Here is a 21033-nt window from a genome sequence, read left to right as displayed (position 1 = left end):
CCCACCCCTGCTTACAGTACCTTACCTTACCTTACCTTATTTTACTTTACTACTTTATTTTATCTTACCTTACCTTACTCCTTCCCAACTCAACCGCAGTGACTCCGGGTGGCTTAAGAGGATAAACCCCAATACAAAAAGCAATAACCACACCCCCTCCACACCCTTGGCAGTATGAATCAGATGAGCCATTTGATTGGTTCCATCTCTCTCTGGGTCTCCAGGCGCATTGGCCGAACCACATCTTCATGGCCTTGCGAAAGAGAGTCACAGTGGAGGTCAATCTTATCTCTGTGTGGATGATGTTCCACAGGAAGGGAAGGAGCCGCCACAGAGAAGGCCCTTCTCCTGGGTCCTGATAGATGGACCTAATTAGGAAAGGGGACCCATAACATTCCCTGCCTCACTCTGGGGAGTCGGATAGGTATGATTGGGAAAAAGACAGTCCTTCAAATCTTATTGAAACATTTACTAAAAGATTGTGAAGACTGTCTTGTTAAAAAGACACTCTGCACAATCTTACTAAAACATCGGTGCTAACCTATATCTCCCAGCCTTCTCCAAAATAAAAAGTTTTGGTTTATGGTGCCCAATGAGACTGGCTTCTTTTTAACTGGCATATTTGTTTGCTTTTCTGTAACGATGGTTTGATTTACTAATTGGTGTATCGTTTTTCCTTCAAAGAAGTGGGCTGAATATCATAGATATTTTTTCTCCCGGCAGGTTGCTCTTGTAACTATCTGGGTACTGTGCAGAACAAATGCTCCTCACGGGAGCAGTGCCAATGTGATCGGTACAGCGGGCAGTGCCAGTGCCTACCCAATGTCCAAGGACAGAACTGTGACCGTTGTGCCCCGAACTTCTGGAACTTAACCAGCGGGCAGGGCTGCCAACCCTGCGATTGCCATTCCTATTACTCATTGAGCCCCGCTTGTAATCAGGTGAGTCTGAGCTCTGTGCTAGGCAACGCAGGCGTCGATGTCTTGGGCAATGTTATGTTGAAAACTGGAGAGCTTCCAGTGTTGAAGAACAGTGTGGGCCACAACCTGGAAGACTCCGGCTTGCAGGAAGCTCCTTGGCTGGTAGGCTGGGAGAAGGGGAGGAGAATTTAATTCAGCTGTAATTCATAAGATTAATAAGAGGATAAAAAGTGGGCTGGAGCCGTGATGGCGCAGTGGTTAGACTGCAGTACTGCGGGGCTAACTCACTGCTCATTCCAGGAGTTCGATTCTCACCAGGCTCAAGGTTGACTCAGCCTTCCATCCTTCCGAGGTTGGTAAAATGAGGACCTAGATTGTTGGGGGCAATTCTGTAAACTGCATAGAGAGGTCTGTAAGCATTATAAAGCAATACAAGTAGGCCTCAACTTATAACAATTCATTTAGTGACCGTTCAAAGTAACAACGGCACTGAAAAAAGTGACATGACCATTCACAGTTGCAACCTTTGTAGCTGTCAGCTCTGAGATTCAGCTGCCAAGATTATTTTAAGGAATGCAAAGGTGGGGGTGGTGGAGGAGTTGGAAAGTTCAAGGTTATTTCGTAGGTCTCATTAAAAAATTCCAGCTGCAGTTAATTGGCTCTCGTGATTAATGAAGTGTAAAAAGTGGGAGGAGAGAAGGTGGATTTTGTGAAACGCCCGCTGAAAATGACTTTCAGTTTGGAGATTGAATAGAAGCACCAGAGCTGTTCCTAATAAATCAGTTGGAGATTATACTTGTCTCGGAGTAATTGATTACCACGGACAATTCTGGATGCCTAACAGTAGCATCCCCCATGATCATGTGATCAAAGCTCAGATGCTTGGCCACTGGTTGATTGTTACAACCGTTGTTGCTGTGTCCCGAGGTCATATGATCACCTTTTATATCCTTCTGACAGCAACTGTGAATTTAAATAGTTTTGGGCAAGAAAGCCATATTGTCCCAAACTGGCTGATGTCCATAATTTGACACCTTATCTACAGCATAGGTTGGTTGTCATTTCTTCCACCTTGGGAGTGTGCGGATCTTGTTAGTCATTCAGGAAACCAAAACAATGAGTACTAGTAACTACCTTTATTGTAAGATTACAGGAACAGCATTTTTCAAGTCTGAAAGTACTCCTCTCCTGCCTTGCCTATACTTCGCCGAAAACTAGGAAGGTCCCTTCTGAGATGCTTCCTCTACTCCCATCCCTTCTTTGGACTCCATTTTCTATTCTTAGACCATTGCCTAGACTGGAGCTCTTCCTTCTGTCTCCCAAGGTTATTCTCACAAATTTAGGTTCTATTGTAGCTCCCGTTACCTCTATTGGGAAGATAATCAGGCTTTACACAGAATATACTTCTGCATGTTTTAATATTATGTAAAGTAAAGGTTCCCCTCGTCCATACCTGCTAGTCGTTTCCGGCTCTAGGGGGCGGTGCTCATCTCCGTTACAAAGCCAAAGAGCCAGTGCTGTCCGAAGACGTCTCCATGGTCATGTGGCCGGCATGACTAAACACCAAAGGTGCATGGAACGCTGTTACCTTCCCACCAAAGTGGCCCCTATTTTTCTACTTGCATTTTTTTACATGCTTTCGAACTGCTAGGTTGGCAGGAGCTGGAACAAGTAATGCGAGTTACACATGACACTAGGGATTTGAACTGCCGAACGGCCGACCTTTCTGATCAACAAGCTCAGTGTCTTAGCCACTGAGTCACCACGTCCCTCTTAATAATATGTATTATTCTTACTGGTATTATTAACATAGTTACCGTTATTGCCACTTCTTCCTACCTCCTCTCCCATGCCTCATACTGTATTTCTACCTCTGCCCTGGTTAGCAGGCTGGGGTCCTCCAATGGCACCTGTCTTTTTGTAGTTCACAGGGCAGTGCCAATGCCGGCCAGGATTCGGAGGCCGCACCTGTTCTGAGTGCCAGGAGAACCATTGGGGTCAGCCAGGTCAGCAATGCAGAGGTAAGAGAGAAAGCAAGATGTGAAACTCTGTCAAAATGGCAGATTGCAGAATTTAAATCTATTTTTTGCGGGGGGGGGGAATAGCCGGGTTTCTTTTAAAGCAGGGGGCCCCAAACTTGGCAACTTTAAGACTTGTGGACTGGAGAATTCTGGGAGTTGAAGTCCAGAGGTTGCCAAGTTTGGAGACCTCTGTTTTAAAGGCAAAATAAATGTCTTACATCTTGTAGAGTCTTAATATTCCTATTTAAGTTCATGGGGAAAAAAAAACCCAAAAATTTCATCACTGAAAAGCGGCATATTTGCAGTGTTGATTTATTTATTCCAAAAACTGAAGAAAGTGTTGGAATAAGGTAAACAAGTCCTCCTCGGAGATTGTGACAGCCAAGTGTGCAATTATATCTCTGAAAGCAGGCAAGCGGATGAAATTATCCTTCTTTTAAAACAATCCTACCTGAAATAAGGGCCCCCATGCTGAGAAAATAGAGCTTTTATTATTAATGGGAATAGATAGAATGGAAGCACACAGGTAATCCTCAATTTACGACCACAATTGTAAGCTTTTGTTTCCATTGCTAAGCCAGAAAGTTAAATGACTTGCACCCGATTTTATGACCTTTCCCAAAACTCGTTAAGCAAATAACTGCTTAATGACCACATGGTTAAATACATCATGTGGTCATTAAACAAACCAGGCTTATCCCATTGATTTTGCTTGTCGAAAGCCAGCTAGAATGATTTTTAAAAAGCGATCATGTGACCAGAGACGCTGCAACCATCGTAAATATCTATGCTGGTTGCCATGCATCCAAATTCTGATCATGTGACCGTAGGAATACTGCAGCAGTCGTAAGTGTGAGGACTAGTCATTTTTCAATGCCTTTGTAACCAGAGGTGATATTCAGCCAGTTCTGACCGGTTCTGGAGAACCAGTAGGAGAAATTTGGAGTAGTTCAGAGAACCGGCAAATACCATCTCTGACTGGCCCCGCCCCCATCTATTCCCAGCCTCCCAAGTCCCAGCTGATTGGCTGGGTCTCCTTGCACAGGAGAACGGAGCTGGAAAGCAGGTTAGGTGGGGTGGGAAGGGAATGGGGATTTTGCAGTATATCCTTCCCCGTCTCTCAAGCCATGCCACCAAGCCACGCCACGCCCACCAAGCCACGCCCACAGATCAGGTAGTAAAAAAAATGGAATACCACCACAATTTGTAACTGAACGGTTGCTTAATGCATGAGTTGTGAGTTGAGGCCTGACTGCCTGTACACAATATAGGAAAATGGGTTTGATGTCTGAGGTTCAGTTCAACTTGTTAAAGGAATTAATTCTGGGAAAATGCAGCCCTTCTGAACTTAACTTGCTAAGAGGCCCTGTGTAGAAGAGCAGAGAGAGTGGGCTAAGCTTCTTGTGTGTGTTGTTGTTGGCAGCCTGCGACTGTGATCCCCGTGGGATTGAGAAGCTGCAATGTCATCGTACTACTGGGCACTGCTCCTGCCGCCCGGGGGTGTCCGGCGTGCGCTGTGACCAGTGCTCCCGTGGCTTTGCTGGCGACTTCCCTGCCTGCCAGCCCTGCCACCAATGCTTTGGAGACTGGGATCGCATTGTGCAAGATCTGGCTGACCACACTCGCAACCTGATGCAGCGGGTGCAACAGCTGCACCAAACAGGGCTTGCTGGCACGTTCGAGGGTCCCTTCCGTCGGCTGCAGGACAAACTGAGCGCCATCCAGGCTGTGGTCAGTGCCCGCAATGCCACCGCCACTGCCATCACTCATCTCTTGCATAATATGGACGATGTGCGGTAAGTCAAAAGGCAGCCCAGCCCCGACTTTCGCTCAAACTGAACCAGAATCAGAATAGGGAAGGGACCTTGGAGGTCTTCTAGTCCAACCTCCTCAGGCAGGAAACCCTCTACCATTTCAGACAAATGACTGTCCAGCCTCTTCTTAAAAACCTCCAGGGATGGAGCACCCACAACTTCTGAAGGCAAAGCTGTTGCACAAGGTTAATTGTCCTCACTGTGGAGAAGTTTCTCCTTAATTCCAGGTTGCTTCTCTCCTTGATTAGTTTCCATCCATTGTTTCTTGTCCTGCCCTCTGGTGCTTTGGAAAATAAGTTGACCCCCTCTTCTTTGTGGCAACCTCTCAAATATTGGAATACTGCTATCATGTCCTTCTTTTCTCTAAACTAGCCAGACCCAAATCCTTCAATTGTTCTTCATAGTGTTTTACTCTCCAGACCTTTCATCCTCTTACTTGCTTTTCTTTGCACTTTTTCCAACCTTTTTTTGGAATTTTGGTGCATTTTTTTTGTAATGTGGTGACCAAAACTGGATGTGGTATTCCAGGCACGGCCTTACTAAGGATTTATAAAGCGATACTAATACTTTACGTCGACTCAAAAGTTGGAGTCGGCAGGAGCAGAAGAGCAGGGATTAGGCAGGATTCATCATTCTGGGTGCATATTTTGTAAGCTAGAAGTCTCCCGTTAATTAAAAAAAAATCTCCAGTTGTTCAAAAGACTTCCCCAGTTAACTGGACCACTGAATTTTTTTAACACCTATTCAAGACCATTCACACAATACACCTGCTGTAACGAATTAAAGTACACATTTAGAATGAAGTCAGCTGATTTTATTTCAGAAAGGAATGGTTCCATCCCAAGCAAGTTTCCGCAGAATTAAGTCATTAATTCAAAAGCAATGATTGGATAAATGAATGAAGTCATTAACTCAAAGGCCATTAATTGGATAAACCATAATGAACAGAGTTCATACATCCTGCTAAACTATAAACTGTGATGAACATCTGGGTTCACAACACATCCCGGGACCAAATGAAACAAATTATGCCGTTGTATGTATAGTAATATATGAACATACGTGCACGTTTCTTTTTCTATTGTACACTCGTGTTTTCTTAAAACAAGAGAAATCCTAATAATTACTCTTTAATATAAAGATTAAATTTCTTTCCAGTTCTTCTTAGCCTAACCTAATTTAAAAATCCCTCAAATCCGCATCTTCCAAGCAGGTGTAACTCCAGGGACTAGATGTACTGAATAAACTGTAGGAAGTTAGCACCCACCCCTCTCCTAGAAAAATGAAATGTTTTAGGATATATTTAAAAAGGCAGAATATTTCCCCTAAAAGAGAAGAAGAAACTCAGAGGCAGAACTACTCAGCCCCACCATCTTTGTTAATGGGCCATTAAGGCCTGGCCAGTCTATTCTACATAACAAAGACCTACCTCCTTCAAGCAGAACCATAATAGGAATTGCCCAAAGCCCTTTCATTACATCATCACCCAGCCAGAGTCAACCAAGCCTGGGACTCAAAAGACAACCTACCAAGTTACCCCTGCATGGCCCCATGGGAGTCTGACAACCAATCAGAACACAAGCTCAAATTCAAAGCCCAGACAGGGCATATATAACCCAGGGACTCTCAGCATCTCTTCCCCTTTTCTTTGCCCAAGAGCTCCAAGGCAGGTGATCCTGTCCACGATTAAACCATCTTTCCAAAGAGCCTCCATGTTCCCAGTCTTTTTCCCCTCTTGGAACTGAACCCAGATGGACGTTTCTTCCAACAAAACATTGCAGAATGTATCTCTGTCCCATCAGGGCTTGGTTATTAGTTTCCCTCTATAGCAATATGTTGACTATAGAAAACTGCTTTATATCATCTACCACCAAAATCACATTCCTGCTGGCAGTAGCTCTTCCAAGAGTAACATGGATATGAGGAATTTCTGGATATAGAGCAGTTGTTTCTTGTCACTGAACTCTAGTCTCTCTAATTCAATATTTATCAAACTTGGTGGCTGGAGAATTCTGGGAGTTGAAGTCCACACATCTTTAAAGTAGTCCCTAAAGAAAAAGCATCGCATTGGATTAACAAGTCTGGGGAAAGTATTTCATCTCTCTCTCTTGCTCTGATCAGGCAGGAGATAGCTGATATAACAGAAACACTGACCCAGCTGGAGGGATTGCTGACAGCCACCCAGGACAAGAATTTTAATGCCAACCACGCGCTGGGCACCCTGGAGCGTGGTGTTCGGAGCCTCAACTTTAGCCTAGCAGACCTGAAACACCAGCTTAATATTCTCATAAACACCAACGTGTTGGGTAAGTATTTTCTAGCATTGTTCTGTCTAGAGCAGTGGTCGCCAACCAGTGGGCCAGGGACCGCTGGTGGTCCGTGAGAAAATTTTGGTGGTCTGCAGAGAAATGTCACCCCCAAAGCAATTAATCCAGGCTGCGCAGGAACACAAGGCTGCGCCTCCCACATGGACCGTAGGAAAACAAGGCTTGCGTCGCTTGTATTGTGAACAACACGAGGTAGTGAGGGGAGGGGGAAAGGGCAGAGAGGGGAACTTGCCCCACTCGCCCACGCGTATCGCCTGGCCACCAGGCTGCTTCTTTCTGCTTCTTTCTTCTTCTGCTTTTGGCTGCATGCAAGGAAAGCAGCAGAAGTCTTTCTTTCTCTCCCCCAAACTCCACCAGAAATGAGTCTTTAGGACCCTGCAAGGCATCCTGCTCCAAGAGGCTGCGCCGGCACAAGAAGTAGAGACTCATTTCTGGCAGAGTTTGGGGAGAGAGAAAGAAAGACTTCTGCTGCTTTCCTTGCATGAAGCCAAAAGTCTCTTTCTCTCTCTCTCTCTCTCTCTCTCCCCCCACCCCACCCCCGAGAACAGAGCTAGAAACGGTATCCTGCAATCCCAAATAAAGAATGATCAATTGGTGGGAAAACGGGATGGGGAATTTTCTGGCAGAATTTTTTTTGGGATTTTCCCAGGGTCTTTGTTCTGCGGGATTTAAAATTATGACTTTGGTGGTTCCTGAGATCCAAAAGGTTGGCGACCCCTGGTCTGGAAAACAAAGCAATCCCCAACTACAAATCCCTTGCCTAAATGTATCCGCAGCGTGTTCTTCTCTGCATCTCCTAGCCTCTGTGGAGCTGCTCGGCAGAATAGGGATTAGAGTGTAGTTTTTTTTCCCCACTCTTAAGTTTGACCTGCTCAACACTACGAGTAGTCCTTGCTTAACATCTGGTTGCTTAATGATTGTTGCTGCCCAGGAGAGGTCCCTGGGATGCTTATTTTAAATAATTCCTCCCCTGGCAGGGGCCTATGACAGCGTCCACCAGTCCTTTGTGCAGTCACGCGAAGCAGAACACCAGGCGAATGCCTCGACCTTGGCTGTGCCCAGCCCGGTCAGCCAATCAGCTGCTTCCAGGCATCGCACAGAACACCTGATGACGTCCCGAAGGGAAGCTTTCAATCGGCAGAATGCCGCCAGCCGCCGAGGGCTGGTGGACCTCTCGACACGCACCCGAGGGCTGAGCCTGGATCTGATTAATGAGAAGGTGAGGGAGCATGGGAACAGGATGTTTCAAGCCTACTAAGACAACACGAAAAAATTTCATCTCTTGTTATTTTATCCCCATCTTTATTATTTTATCCCTTGTTGTTTTATCCCGTCTTTATTATTTTTTATAAGTAACTCAAGGTTTGGTAAGCATGCCTAATATTCCTTCCTCCTCCTATTTTTCCCCACAACTCTGTGAGGTGGGTTGGGCTGAGAGAAAGCCACCGGCCCAAAATGATCCAGCTGGTTTTCATGCCTAAAATCAGGATTAGAACTGACAGTTTCCTGGTGATTGGCCTAAAATCAGCAAATCAGCTTTCGTGCCTAAGGTGGGACTAGAACTCATGGTCTCCTGGCGATTGGCTAAAGTCCTTAAACTGTCTTTCATGCCTAAGGCTGGATTAGAACTCTCATGTCTCCTGATGACTGACCCAAAGTTACCCAGCTGGCTTTTCGTGCCTAAGATGGGACTAGTACTCACTGTTTCCTGGTTTCTAGGCCAGCACCTTCACCATTACATCAAACTGCCTTTTCAAAATGGGGCAACATTGCCGGCGCCACCAGAAAATTTGGACCTCTTGATATCTGTGTAGTTGAAATCATCATACAGGTGTGAGCTGCTTTGGGAAGGAAGAGTTTTCCTTGCCTTAATGAAATAATTGTTAAGTTTGCCTGGGAATTTAATGTCATAATTTTCAAGATTTGCTTTTTACGACAATCTGGCCTTAAAATCCACGTGGTTCTTGTTTCTTTGGTTTGTCAGCTTCGGGGAGCTTGGCAGGAGCAAAGTTGAAGTTCATTACAAGATTTAACACCATTTCTCATATACGAAACAAAGAAAGGGTTGCTTCGTGCAGGTTAACTAGCTTATCAGTGCAAAGAATATCTGTCACGTAGAACTGCTTTTGTCTAGGAAGAAAATTACCGCTAATTTCCCACCTCTCCTTTAATTATTTCCTTTTCCTTTCTCTGTTTCCTCCCCAACAATAGCTGTGAATGTGTTTCTATAAATAAATATGAGTACCGGTAAATCCTCTCTCCTTTTTTTCAGACGTGCAACTAATCAACTGAACTGCGTTCCCTTAAAAGTTTATTTATTTGTCTCTAGCATGCCATAAACCTCTGGCACGCATAATGGGAGTCAAAAAGCGAGATTTATTCAAATTGTCAGTGTCAGTTGAGGAAAAAAGCAGTCTTCTGAGAGGAGCTGTTGTGAAAAGCGAGGTGCGGGGGAGGGGGGGATAAAATGAAAGACCCTGCAACTTCATCAGTAACTCTGCCTGCCCCCCCCCCTTAGGTCTGTGGGGCCCAGGGAGACACCCCCTGTGCCATCGATTCCTGTGGAGGGGCCGGTTGCTATGACGAGGATGGCAGGCGGCACTGTGGAGGCCTCCACTGCAATGGAGCAGTGGCCACCGCTGACAACGCACTGAACCGAGCCCGCCATGTCGAAGAGGAGCTGCACAACACAGTCTCCGAAGTGGAAAGTCTGCTGCATCAGGTAGGGAGGGGTTGCTTGGTTGGCATTTGGGCAGGGAGGGCAAGAACAGTTCAAGCCTGCGCCTTTCATATATCCCATCATGTGATCCCAATGGGATTCCTTTCATTTTGAGGAGCGGAATTAATTCTGTGGAGCTGCAGCAACTTCCTCATCCCTGTGTATCTGCTGCCCCCTGCTGGTTGACCAGGCCCTCTGGTGTTTTTGTTTTTGTTTTAATTTTGGGACAGGTCTCCAATGCAAAAGCCCGGGCAGCTGAAGCGAAGCAGAGGGCACAGGCAGCTTTAGATCACGCCAATGCCACCAAAGCTCGGCTGGAGCACTCAAATAAGGAGCTGCGAGACCTCATCCAGCAAGTCAAAGAATTCCTTAATCGTAAGTAGGGAGAGCTGTGAGACCTCACCCTCTCTTCTGTTGTTGCTGTGTTTTATTACAAGTATATTCTGCCCTCCATGAACGGATGTCTTTCAAGACAAGGTGTGTAAAACATTCCAGGTACAGTCCAAAACATTCCAGAAAATCTAGTAAGTATAAAATAAAATGGAAACTCATTAAAAAAAAAAACCCCAGCCTTCGTGCTATTAGTGTCATTCAATATACTCACATCATTCCTGGTCCAGCTAAGTGATAATAGCTAACCATCTTTGACCTATTTCCAAAAGCTAAACAGGCCCAGTTGTGGTTAAAGCTTGAATGAGGGCCCAACAGAAAACAGCAGGATTGTGGAAGAGCCAATGTGGTTCATGGTTAAAGTGCTGACCTGGGACTGGGGAGGCAGACACTGGTTCAAATCTACCCTCAGTCCTAAAATGTCCACTCACTCTCTTTTGGCCCAAGCTACCTCACAGGGTTATTGTTGTGGGAAGAGAATATAATATTACACTTAGTCCTAGACAAAAGGCAAGGCCTAGATTTAATTAATAGGGACGCAGTGGCTCAGTGGCTAAGACGCTGAACTTGTCGATCAGAAAGGTTGGCAGTTTGGTGGTTCGAATCCCTAGCGCCGTGTAACAGAGTGAGCTCCCGTTACTTCAGAGGTGGTATTCAGCAGGTTCTGACCAGTTCTGGAGAACCGGTAGCGGAAATTTTGAGTAGTTCGGAGAACTGGCAAAATACCACCTCTGACTGGAGATTTTACAGCATCCTTCCCCTGCCATGGCCACCAAGCCATGCCCACAGAACCAGTAGTAAAAAAAAATTGAATCCCACCACTGCGTTACTTGTCCCAGCTTCTGCCAACCTAGCAATTCGAAAGCATGTAAAAATGCAAGTAGAAAAATAGGGACCACTTTGGTGGAAAGGGAACAGCGTTCCGTGCGCCTTCGGCGTTTATAGTCATGCCAGCCACATGACCACGGAGACGTCTTCGGACAGCACTGGCTCTTTGGCTTTGTAATGGAGATGAGCACCACCCCCTAGAGCCGGAAACGACTAGCACATATGTGCGAGGGGAACCTTTTTACCTTTACCTCTAGATCTAATGAAGAAAAAAGAGATATTGAATAACCAACTTCAAAGAAGACATTAGTAGGCCATCCTCACCCCACCTCTGCATTATTGCCCAGAATTCTGTCTAAACACAGCCATGATGACTTTGGGAATCAAATTCAACTCAAGGGAATCCTTCTGTGTCTGATGCCAGAATGGCCTCTCTGAGATAAGACTTATTATAAGATCTCTGAATTTGGCAGAAACATCTAAAAAAAAAAAAGATAAAATGTTGGGATTCAAAATGCGATCATGAATGTTCATACACTGATTCATTTCGTTTCAAAAATGGCAATTCTGGGAAACTAGAAGTAGAAAGTACATGAAGATGTATTTATTTGTTTGTTTATTAAATGCATATGCTGCCCATCTCCTTAACGGGGCAACTGTGAATGATTTAAGAATGACAGAAAGAAAGAAAACAGGTCACTATTCCTGAATAGGTCCCAAATTCCTCCATGCTTTTCTCCAGACATGCCTGAATTAACTTTTTACTTCCTTAGGAATCTCTCTCTGCTTTCCCAGTTTCTAAAAACCAATAACTTCTGCAGCCTTCCCCCAAGCCCTCCAGATATATTGGTTTACAGCTGCAATAATGGTTAACTAAATATAGATATATTTATCTATAAGCATCGATCAGTTACCTCATCGTGCTGCAGCCACAGCAACCATATCCCTCTCTAAATTCGGCATCACAAATCAGATCTTCTTGAACATCTGGGGAGATTCAGGCCACTTCCAATTTTTGAGGGCCTCAGCCAAAAATAGTAAAAACTTATGAAAACAGAATGAAAGTATGGGGGAGGGGGGGCAATGATGGTGAAAATATGCAAGTGGCACAGAGAGATCTAAGCCTTGCCTCTTTCGCATCTGTGTGCAACATCTGTGTGCAACTGCCACTGAACTTGACACCCTTTGCAAAGCACCAAAAGAACAAAAGATGAAACATCGTTGAGCTGTTTTAAAATTAGAATAAAAAAAAACAATCATCTTAAAATTGAGTTCCTTTTGCACTTGAGAGACCTTTCTGATTTGCCCCCTTCTCCCCGTTGGGCCCCATTTCTCAGCAAAGCATTCCAAATTGTCTCCTAAATTTAAAAAGAAAAACATCTCAGTGAGAAAATGTATAGAGTAATAATCTACATTTGGGGGAAGTTGCATCGGGATGGAAGGCCCCAGACTTAAGGCAGGGGCCCCCTTTAAGAGGGAGTCCTGCGGATAGCCAGGAAGGGGGCTGCCATTTACTTTTCCACAGCTCTAATGGATCCATCCTGCACACAGTCGAGGGGGCAGATCCTGACAGCATTGCACTGGTGGCTTCCCGCGTGCTGGAGCTCTCCATCCCAGCATCCCCCGTGCAGATCCACCATCTTGCCGAGGAGATCAAGGAGCGGGTCAGCAGCCTGGCCAATGTGGATGCCATCCTGGATCAAACAGCAGGCGATGTCCGCATCGCAGGGCAGCTTCTGCAGGACGCACACCGAGCCAAGTAAGTATGGCAGGGAGAATAGAGAGAGAGCTCAGGAAAAGCAGAGCTGGATCTCTTTTCCACTTGGGTTCTGATCCATTTCTGGAGGATGTTTGCCTAGGAGCTGAACGCGTCATGTGTCGGGAATTGGAACTGCCTTTTCCATGGGCCTCTTCTTCCTACTGAATTGAAGTGTGCTCCCATGTCGCTTGATCTGGCAGAAAACTATACTGTCTTATTTAAACGGTGTGGGAAATTCACAAGCAAGCATAGTGCAGACAAATTAACTCACTGCTTTATATCCTGAGTGTCTTAGGATCAGAGATACAGGTAAGTCCTTGACTTACAACCGGTTTCTTAGCAACTATTTAAAGTTACAAAGGACCTCTTCGGGGCTATTTAGATTTGAGTTCTGGTGGTCTCAACCACCACCACCACCACCATGCAGTCACATGATCAAATTTTGATTGCTTGGAAAACCAGCTCACATTTACGTCCATTTGGTCACATGACCTTAATTTACTCTTTCTTTCTTCCTTCCTTTTCCTTTTCCTTTTCTCTTTTTCTTTCTTTTTTTCTGTCCTTCCTTCCTTCCTTTTCTCTCTTTCTGGAAACCAATGTTTAGTTCTAGTTTCTGGCCAAAAAACCCCTCACATTGTGGACAATGTATTCCTTTAACAAGTGCCCTGCTCACTCAATAGCAACAGCGTTTAGACTTATATACTGCTTAACAGCGCATTACAGCCCTCTCTGAGCGGTTTCTATTGCCCCCAACAATCTGAGTCCTCATTTTATTGACCTCAGAAGGACAGAAAGCTGAATCACTGGCTTGAGCCAGTGAGATTCGAACTGCCGGCAGCCAGCATTCAACAGAAGTAGACTGCAGTACTGCATTCTAACCTCTGCGCCACCATGGCTCATAATAATAACCTTGGCATTCACTTAACAGCTGTGGCAATTCATTTAGTGACTGCCATAAAAAAAGGTCGTAAAAATCAGGCAGACGCACGTGGTTGACCCGCCTAAAGACGGGCACAACTTGTAGTGACTGTAATTCCATTACAGTCTCAATTACAGTCATAGGTCGAGAACTACCTGTGCAAAGCACCTGAAATGGGAAGATTTCATTTAGTGATAATGGCCACTAATAGTTCTACGACCTCCCATTTGATGCTGATTCTTATCGCATCGAAGTTGCTGATGAGTTGTAGGCTTCTGTTCAGTCTTACTGTTTTTTTTCTCCCCACCCAGCGCTCGGGCTGAGAGTGTTAAAAATGCAGCTGAAGCGGTGAAAAGGGCTCTGGATGATGCCAAAAGGGCTCAAAATGCTGCTGAAAAGGCCATCAACTCTGCAGACGATGATATTCAACACACCAACACAGTTGTTAACGAGGTAAGGCGCCATAATGAATTATTTTTACCAGCCCAAAGAAAGTAACGTGTCCGGATGTATGTTGCGTTAGATGTGTCAGATAGTATGCCTAGTAGTAATTACTTCTTCTGTAGTGGCAGAACAATTAATGACGACGTTGAAGGGGCATCCTGTAGTTTTTCTAGGTGGTGATTTTGCATATCCAAGTCTCAACACATCAGCTTTTCTTTTTATTCCCCGACCAAAGCTGACACGGGATTGCACCACCGCTGTTCAGCACTTTACTATCAAATTTGTCGCTCAGCACTTTGCCGTCAGATTTACAGATAAGAGATAATCAGTCGGAAGGGACCTTGTAGGTCATCTAGTCCAACCTCCCCCGCCCGAGCAGGAGACCCGACACCATTTCTGACAAATGGCAATCCAATCTCTTCTTGAAAGTCTCAAGCGATGGCGCTCCCACCACTTCCGAAGGCAGGCTGTTCCACTGTTTTGGCAGTGCAACCTTGGCGACTCTGGAAGCTTTTTTTTAAAAAAGGGTTTCAAGGCCTGAGGGCAACCAATCCAGCTTCCAAACCGCTTTCCTGAAACCCGAGAGCACATCCTGACAGCCATTTAATGTTTCTTTGTCTTTAATCTGTGAAGCAACACTAAATATGCTTGTGTAGTTATTTCTAGTTGTGTTGCCTTGGTGTTGTGGCTGGTGAGTGGCGAGGTGCCAATAACTTCCTTCAAGGCAAGTTAAGATGTAGTGATTTGTGAATTCCTTTGCTCTGTTAACTGGGAATGCACAAGCTACCATGTTACTAGTGTGCTGTCCCAGCCAGTCTATGGGAATTGGATAGTTACTTAGGAATTGTGAGCTGTCCCCTTAAGGGAATGCATCCTGGGAAATGTAGTCAAAGGTATCCTGGGAAATGTAGTCCACGTCACGTGACCACATCTGTAATCCTGGTTGGTCACTGAATTGACCCTTGGTGGGTTGGGGGAGGTTTCCCTCCATTCTTGCCTGGACTCATGAACTGATAGTAGCTTTTTCTACCGCTACGAGATGGGTTAGGACAGGGGTCCCCAACCACCGGTCCCCGGACCGGTTCCGGTCCGTGGAACAATTTCTACCAGGCCGCCGGTTTGCTGGGCGCCGCCATCTTGTTTTGATGAAAAAGGGCTTCCGGTGAGCTTTTCCGGGTAGAAAGCGGCATTGGGGTGCTGAAAGAATCCTCGCGCCTTAGTTTCATCGAGGGGGGAGTGGTGGCTTCGAACAAAACTAAGGCGCGAGGATTCTTTCAGCACGCATGGCAAGGCGAGCCAAGCGACCGTCCCGGAGCCGTCGCTAAGCCCATCGACACAGGTACAAAGGAGGAGTTGAAGGTGGCAGGGAGAAGTGGGGGACGGCTGGCTGGCTGGTCACTCGGTTCGCCTTGCCATGCGTGCTGATGCCGGTACCGGGCCGCAGATGATTTTGTGATGCCTGTACCGGGCCACGGATGATTTTGTGATGCCGGTACCGGGCCGTGGCACAAAAAAGGTTGGGGGCCACTGGGTTAGGAGATAACCATCTTTTACCTGCAAGGCTGATATACAAAAGATTGGTCATTAAAGAAGAACTTTGTCACAAATGTGAGTTATGAAGATACCTGATGTACCAATAAATGTACTTCGTTATGGATGTTCCGTGGAATTTATCTATCTGCATCTGCACAGCTACAAATCCACCTCTGTGCAAGAGGCAGAAAAACTAGCTTCCCGTACTTCGTTTTAACCCATGGTTTATGACAACACTTTTGGAATCCACATTGGGACAATACTTTATTTATTTATTAAATTTATCAGTCCCCTTCATTTTGCCATGAAGAGACTCTGGGTGGCTTATAACATTAAAAAATTCCTAAGGATACCATGGATAACCAAGAAAGTGAATGAATGTTATCATTGAACATATCAACCTCAAGCTGAAGGCGCACAAAGGCACCAAGCTCAGATTATCATCTCATGCAAAGGGCCAAAATGCTGAGAAAGATGAAAGGGAAAAAAATGAGAGCCAGCAGCGAAATGGATGGGCCTGATTGCGTAGGTGATCGGTACATCACTGAAAGTCCTGATGGACCAGATTGTGGACAGATCATCTTGGAGAATCAATCTGTATGGCTAAGAGCCAACACCAACTTGATGGCATATAATGAATCAACCATTGACCTTTTTTAAGCCTAAATGTGTCTTCCAGTTTCCCATTCATGCCAATCAAAATGCCAGCCATTCCAGGTAATCCTCAACTTACAACCATTTATTTAGTAACCATTCGAAGTTACAACAGCACTGGAAAAAAGTGACTTGCGACCGGTTTTCACACTTATGACTGATGCAGCATCCACAGGGTCACGTGACCAAAAATTTGGGCACTTGGCAACTGGCCTGTTTGATGATAGCTGCACTGAGCAGGGTATTTTGAACACCATTTGTAACCTTCCCAGAGGGCTTCCGACAAGCAAAATCGATGGGGAGAAGCCAGGTTCACTTAACAACCACATGATTCACTTAACAACCAGTGTTTTGCTTAACAACTGTGGCCAAAACTGTCATAAAATGAAGCAAGACATACTTAACCAACTGCCTTGCTTAGCAATGGAAATTTTGGATTTAATTGTGGTGGTAGGTCGAAGACCACCTGTATGTGAAAAAACAATCTTCAAATGTATTTACATTTATACATCACTAAAATCTCCAAGGACGCTCAATAATTGACAATGAATAAAAACAGTGCAATTAAAAGATAAAATGGTAAACAAAATAAAAGGATAATAAAAGAGGGCAGAGAAACACTGTTTTGGAAAGTTCCAAACACTCCATCCTGCTAATGACCATCAAACTTCCCTGGGTAGAATCTCTAAACATTTACATGAAATCATTAAATTGAAAGGCCCTTAAAAAAAATCAATCCTCAAGTCCAAGAAGAAGGATCACCTCCGTTCATTAGATTCCCTAAACCGTCTGTGGTTAGCCCAATATTAATAGATTTATCTGCTCATTTCTCCCCAAGAGAGAATTATTCCCCTCGCCCCAAACAAGGCTACTGGCCAAATGCACACCACTACAATGAGGCAAAGTACAAATCCTTCACCTCCCTTATCTTCATAGGCTTGAACTTCACCTTGTGTCTAGGTTTGGCTGCATTCACCTCTTGTATCTAGGTATTTTGTCACTTCATCTCCTGGACTTCCTTGGTGAACCAAGGACTCCCTCAGGATTGGCAAGCAGCCCTCGTTGGACATGTTAATGCTTCCACAACATGGGCCTCCACACGTGTTTCTCCTGTCCCCTTCTTGTCTTATCTTATTTCACCAGATTAACAAGAAGACTGCAAATGCTGAGGTTGAGTTGGCTGCAGCCAAGAAGAGGGTGGGCCATCTTGACCGGCAGGTGGACGTTCTCAAAATGAAGCGGGCCAGCAACATCTTGGCAGCCACTCGAGCGGAAGAGACAGCCAGTGCTGCCAAGAACCGAGCTGAGGAAGCTGAACAGGTAGGATTCTGGCAAAAGGGAACAATGGCTTGGGATTTTAAATCCCTTTTCTTTGCTCGGTTGTGGGATCCAGAGCCATATTCAGTCTGTTGGGAGTTTTAACTGGTTACTTTTAATTCTAAAACATTTGCATCCTTTTCACACAGATCAGGTAGCTCACAACAAATAACTCAAACCAGACATTTCTGATTAAAAACGATACTTAGAAACTTACCTTGTTCCTTTATTTAGGACATAATATATCTTCATAGATTCGTTGTATTTTGTTTTTGTCTCAGGCTCTTCAGAGATTCAAGCTTGCTGATTTTATTCAGATCTCAAGTCAATTACTACAAATATGTCCTGACAATTGTAACACACAAGTTGCTTGTATTTTATCAGGTGTTATCCAAAATTTATCTCAATTTGTTCTCACAATGATTTCCCATCAGAACAGTGAAATTGGGTGGCCTAAGAAAGGGTCAGCTAGTTAATGATCAGATGCTAACACATGAAGCTGGTAGCAAAAACAGCAATAATATTTAGACTTGTAGACTGCTACATAGCACTTTATAGTACTGTCTGGATGATTCATAATGTAAGCATTATTTACATTTTGCCCCCAACGATCTGGGTCCTCATTTTACCAACCTCAAAAGGATGGAAGGCTGAGTCAACCTTGAGGTGTGTCAAGATCGAACTCCAGGCTGTGGGCAGAGTTTTCCTGCAATGCTGCAATTTAACCACAACAGCCATGGCCAGTGCCAAGATACCGTCATCCATAAAAATGATTTTTTCCTAGGAATTGCAGGGGTGTGTGCACTGAAGTCTCCACCAGGAACAAACAGGGCGATATTCATCCTCCCTCTTGCCTCGTGGTAGTGAGGTTATATTTCATCAATATTTAGAGAACTATAACTCTCAGCATCTTCTGCCATTGTTCCTCTGGAACAGTGTTTCTCAACCTTGGCCATTTTAAGAAGTTTGGATGTTAACATCCAGAATTCTGCAGCCCAATATACTGGCTGGGGAATTCTGGGAATTGAAGTCCACACACTTCCAAGTGGCCAAAGTTGAGAAACACTACTCTGGAAAGCTTCAGGTACTCCATCTTGCTAATAGCCATCAACCTCTCCTGTGCAGCATCTTATTTTACATGAAATTGGAAAGCCCTTTAAAAGAAATAATTCCAAGAGGCAGGATCATCACTCACTATCTCCTGGTGTTTACTTCAGTTTTTCGCCAAAAAAAACAGCCTATAGCAAACAATGGGTTCACTTAGCAACCTAATCCCCACAATGTTTGCTGAATCACTGGAGCATTTGCTTTATGGCCTCTGCGATCACTGAATGACCACCTTGCAAAAAAAGGTTAAAAATAGGCCCAGTCGCGTGGTAGCCCATTTTACGACCAACTTACAACTATAATTGCTAGGTGTCAACTAACAAATACTTCTTTGGTCTTTTTAGTTGCCAGCAGAAAGGGAGTGGGGGAAAGAAATGCATTCCTTAAATGCTTCAGATAATCATTTTGGCAGCCGAGGCAGTTGACACGCAAGATTATTACTGGAGAGCATGATTGATGACTCTTGGCTCTAGATGTGTCTCATTGGAGAATATACATCCAGGGGGTGGGGGGAAGACCAGGGTCAAGGGTGAAATGAATGATGTGTCAGAGTAGGCTGCAACCAGGAAACGCTGACATGTTAACTCCTAATAAATCAATCTTTACTCTGAGAGATGCGGGTAGAGACTTTTGAATGGAGCCCTTGACAGTAGGCTCAATTATACGTGTAAGTCAAAGACTACCTATACCGCCTGCTGCTGTTTCCTGCTGAATTTCAGGTACTGGAGGGACAGCTCGGTGATCAATACCGCACCATGCAGGAGTTAGTGGAACGAAAAGCCCAGCATGTAGTGGGGGCCCGAAAGAAAGCAGAGCACCTGCGAGATGAGGCCAAAGGACTTCTGCGCGATGCTCACGAAAAACTACGGCGGCTGAGCAGTGAGTGCCTATGACGTGTGTGTGTGTGTGTGTGTGTGTGTATACGCACGCATGGGCATGGATCAGAATAAACGATGAAGAGTTACATTTTTAATTTGTCCCTGGGTCATGTGATCGCCAGCTTCTGACAAAGTAAATGAGGGAAACTGGATTTGCTTAATGACTGCAGCGATTCACTTAACAACTGATTCACTTAAAGACTCCGGCAAGAAAGGTGATCAAATGGACCATGATTCACTTAAAAACGGCCTTGCTTAGCAACAGAAATTTTGGGCTCAATTGTAGTTGTAAGTCAAGGACTATCTGTGTCTCAGCCAGAGGCGGTGGATTTGTGTCTGGATTTTCAGACAAAGTTAACGTAGAACTAGCTGTTTGGATATTAGATTCAGAACTGTGAATGTGCCACGAGCGAAGATTTTTTCATACACTGTTCAATTTTCTCGATCTTTAACCTTTTTTCCCCTCCTTCCTTACTCAGAGCTAGAAGAAACCTATGAAGAAAATGAGAAACTGCTACAAGAGAAGGCAGCCCATCTGGATGGGCTGGAAGCCAAGTTGAGAAGCATCTTAAAAGACATCAATGAGCAAATCCAAATCTACAACACCTGCCAATGATTCCCCATCCTGTGCTCCCACTTACTACCCCTGTCCACGTGCTTAAAGTAACGCTGCTTTTCAGCTTAGCATGGCCCAGCTCCAACTACTACACGGAGCTCTGATTCTTAATGGCCATTCCTTCTTGGCATCTCTTGATATAGCGGCATCACCCGACTCACAACCTCCATTGTATCGAAAACACAACAATGCCCCATTACTTGTGAGACTGTTAACACCCTGCCCAGCGAATGTCAGTCTGGCAGTACTTAAAGCTTTTCTGTTTTTGTTATGCTATTTTTATTTTCAGTGTTTCACACATGGTAATGTAGGACTCTCCTTTCAAAGCATGCGGGCAAAAACAGAGAAGGATGGTCTAAGAATGGATCAGAGAGGTAGTTACACCGGTGTATATGTTTCACATGACTTGCCCTAACCGGAGTGCCTTACATTTGTAGGAAAATAAAGACCCCAAAGTGGCAGTGCTTTTTGCAACGTTACCTTCTTCCTTTGTCTGTTTAAAGCAAGTTTCAATTCTCACCACAGAAACTGCCCTGTTTCTCCAACAATACGGCCTCCCCCAATAGGAAGTCTCAGCATGTTTTATAGGCATGAAATGAAATTAAGTCCCTCCCCCCAAATTAAGGCCTGTATTAAAACATGCGAAATGTGGGGAATGGTAGGGGGGGCTTGCCGTTAGGAAGTACTTTTGTTGCACACCCGGATATGGTGCTGCCTGCATTGACCCCGATACGAAGTGCCCCACCAATGCCGAGGTCAACATCCAAGCCGTTGCTGCCTGCCCGAA

General features: G+C 44.9%; 1 protein-coding gene across 2 annotated transcripts in view; it reads left to right on the top strand.

Moving 5' to 3' along the window:
* Positions 1 to 20725, top strand: part of LAMB2 (laminin subunit beta 2) — a 64297-nt gene extending 43572 nt beyond the window's left edge. Inside the window, exons 22-33 of one of the 2 annotated variants that reach the window (XR_003372227.2) lie at positions 724 to 941; positions 2845 to 2941; positions 4365 to 4737; positions 6877 to 7061; positions 8060 to 8301; positions 9601 to 9804; positions 10032 to 10176; positions 12545 to 12778; positions 14009 to 14150; positions 17472 to 17648; positions 19472 to 19631; positions 20110 to 20725. Coding sequence is in view for 1 of the 2 variants with exons in the window: in XM_026682625.2 (XP_026538410.2) it covers positions 724 to 941; positions 2845 to 2941; positions 4365 to 4737; positions 6877 to 7061; positions 8060 to 8301; positions 9601 to 9804; positions 10032 to 10176; positions 12571 to 12778; positions 14009 to 14150; positions 17472 to 17648; positions 19472 to 19631; positions 20110 to 20246 (2288 nt within the window). In the remaining variant the exon portion in view is untranslated. The remainder of the gene's footprint in view (positions 1 to 723; positions 942 to 2844; positions 2942 to 4364; positions 4738 to 6876; positions 7062 to 8059; positions 8302 to 9600; positions 9805 to 10031; positions 10177 to 12544; positions 12779 to 14008; positions 14151 to 17471; positions 17649 to 19471; positions 19632 to 20109) is intronic. The other variant, XM_026682625.2, reaches the window with a different exon arrangement.
* The last annotated feature ends 308 nt before the right edge of the window (positions 20726 to 21033 follow it).

The sequence above is a fragment of the Notechis scutatus genome, chromosome 2 (assembly GCF_049901735.1).
Source record: "Notechis scutatus isolate UNSWTSFEM ecotype Mainland chromosome 2, rNotScu1.2, whole genome shotgun sequence".
Classification (NCBI taxonomy): domain Eukaryota; kingdom Metazoa; phylum Chordata; class Lepidosauria; order Squamata; family Elapidae; genus Notechis; species Notechis scutatus.
This window is presented reverse-complemented; position numbering and strand designations above follow the sequence as displayed.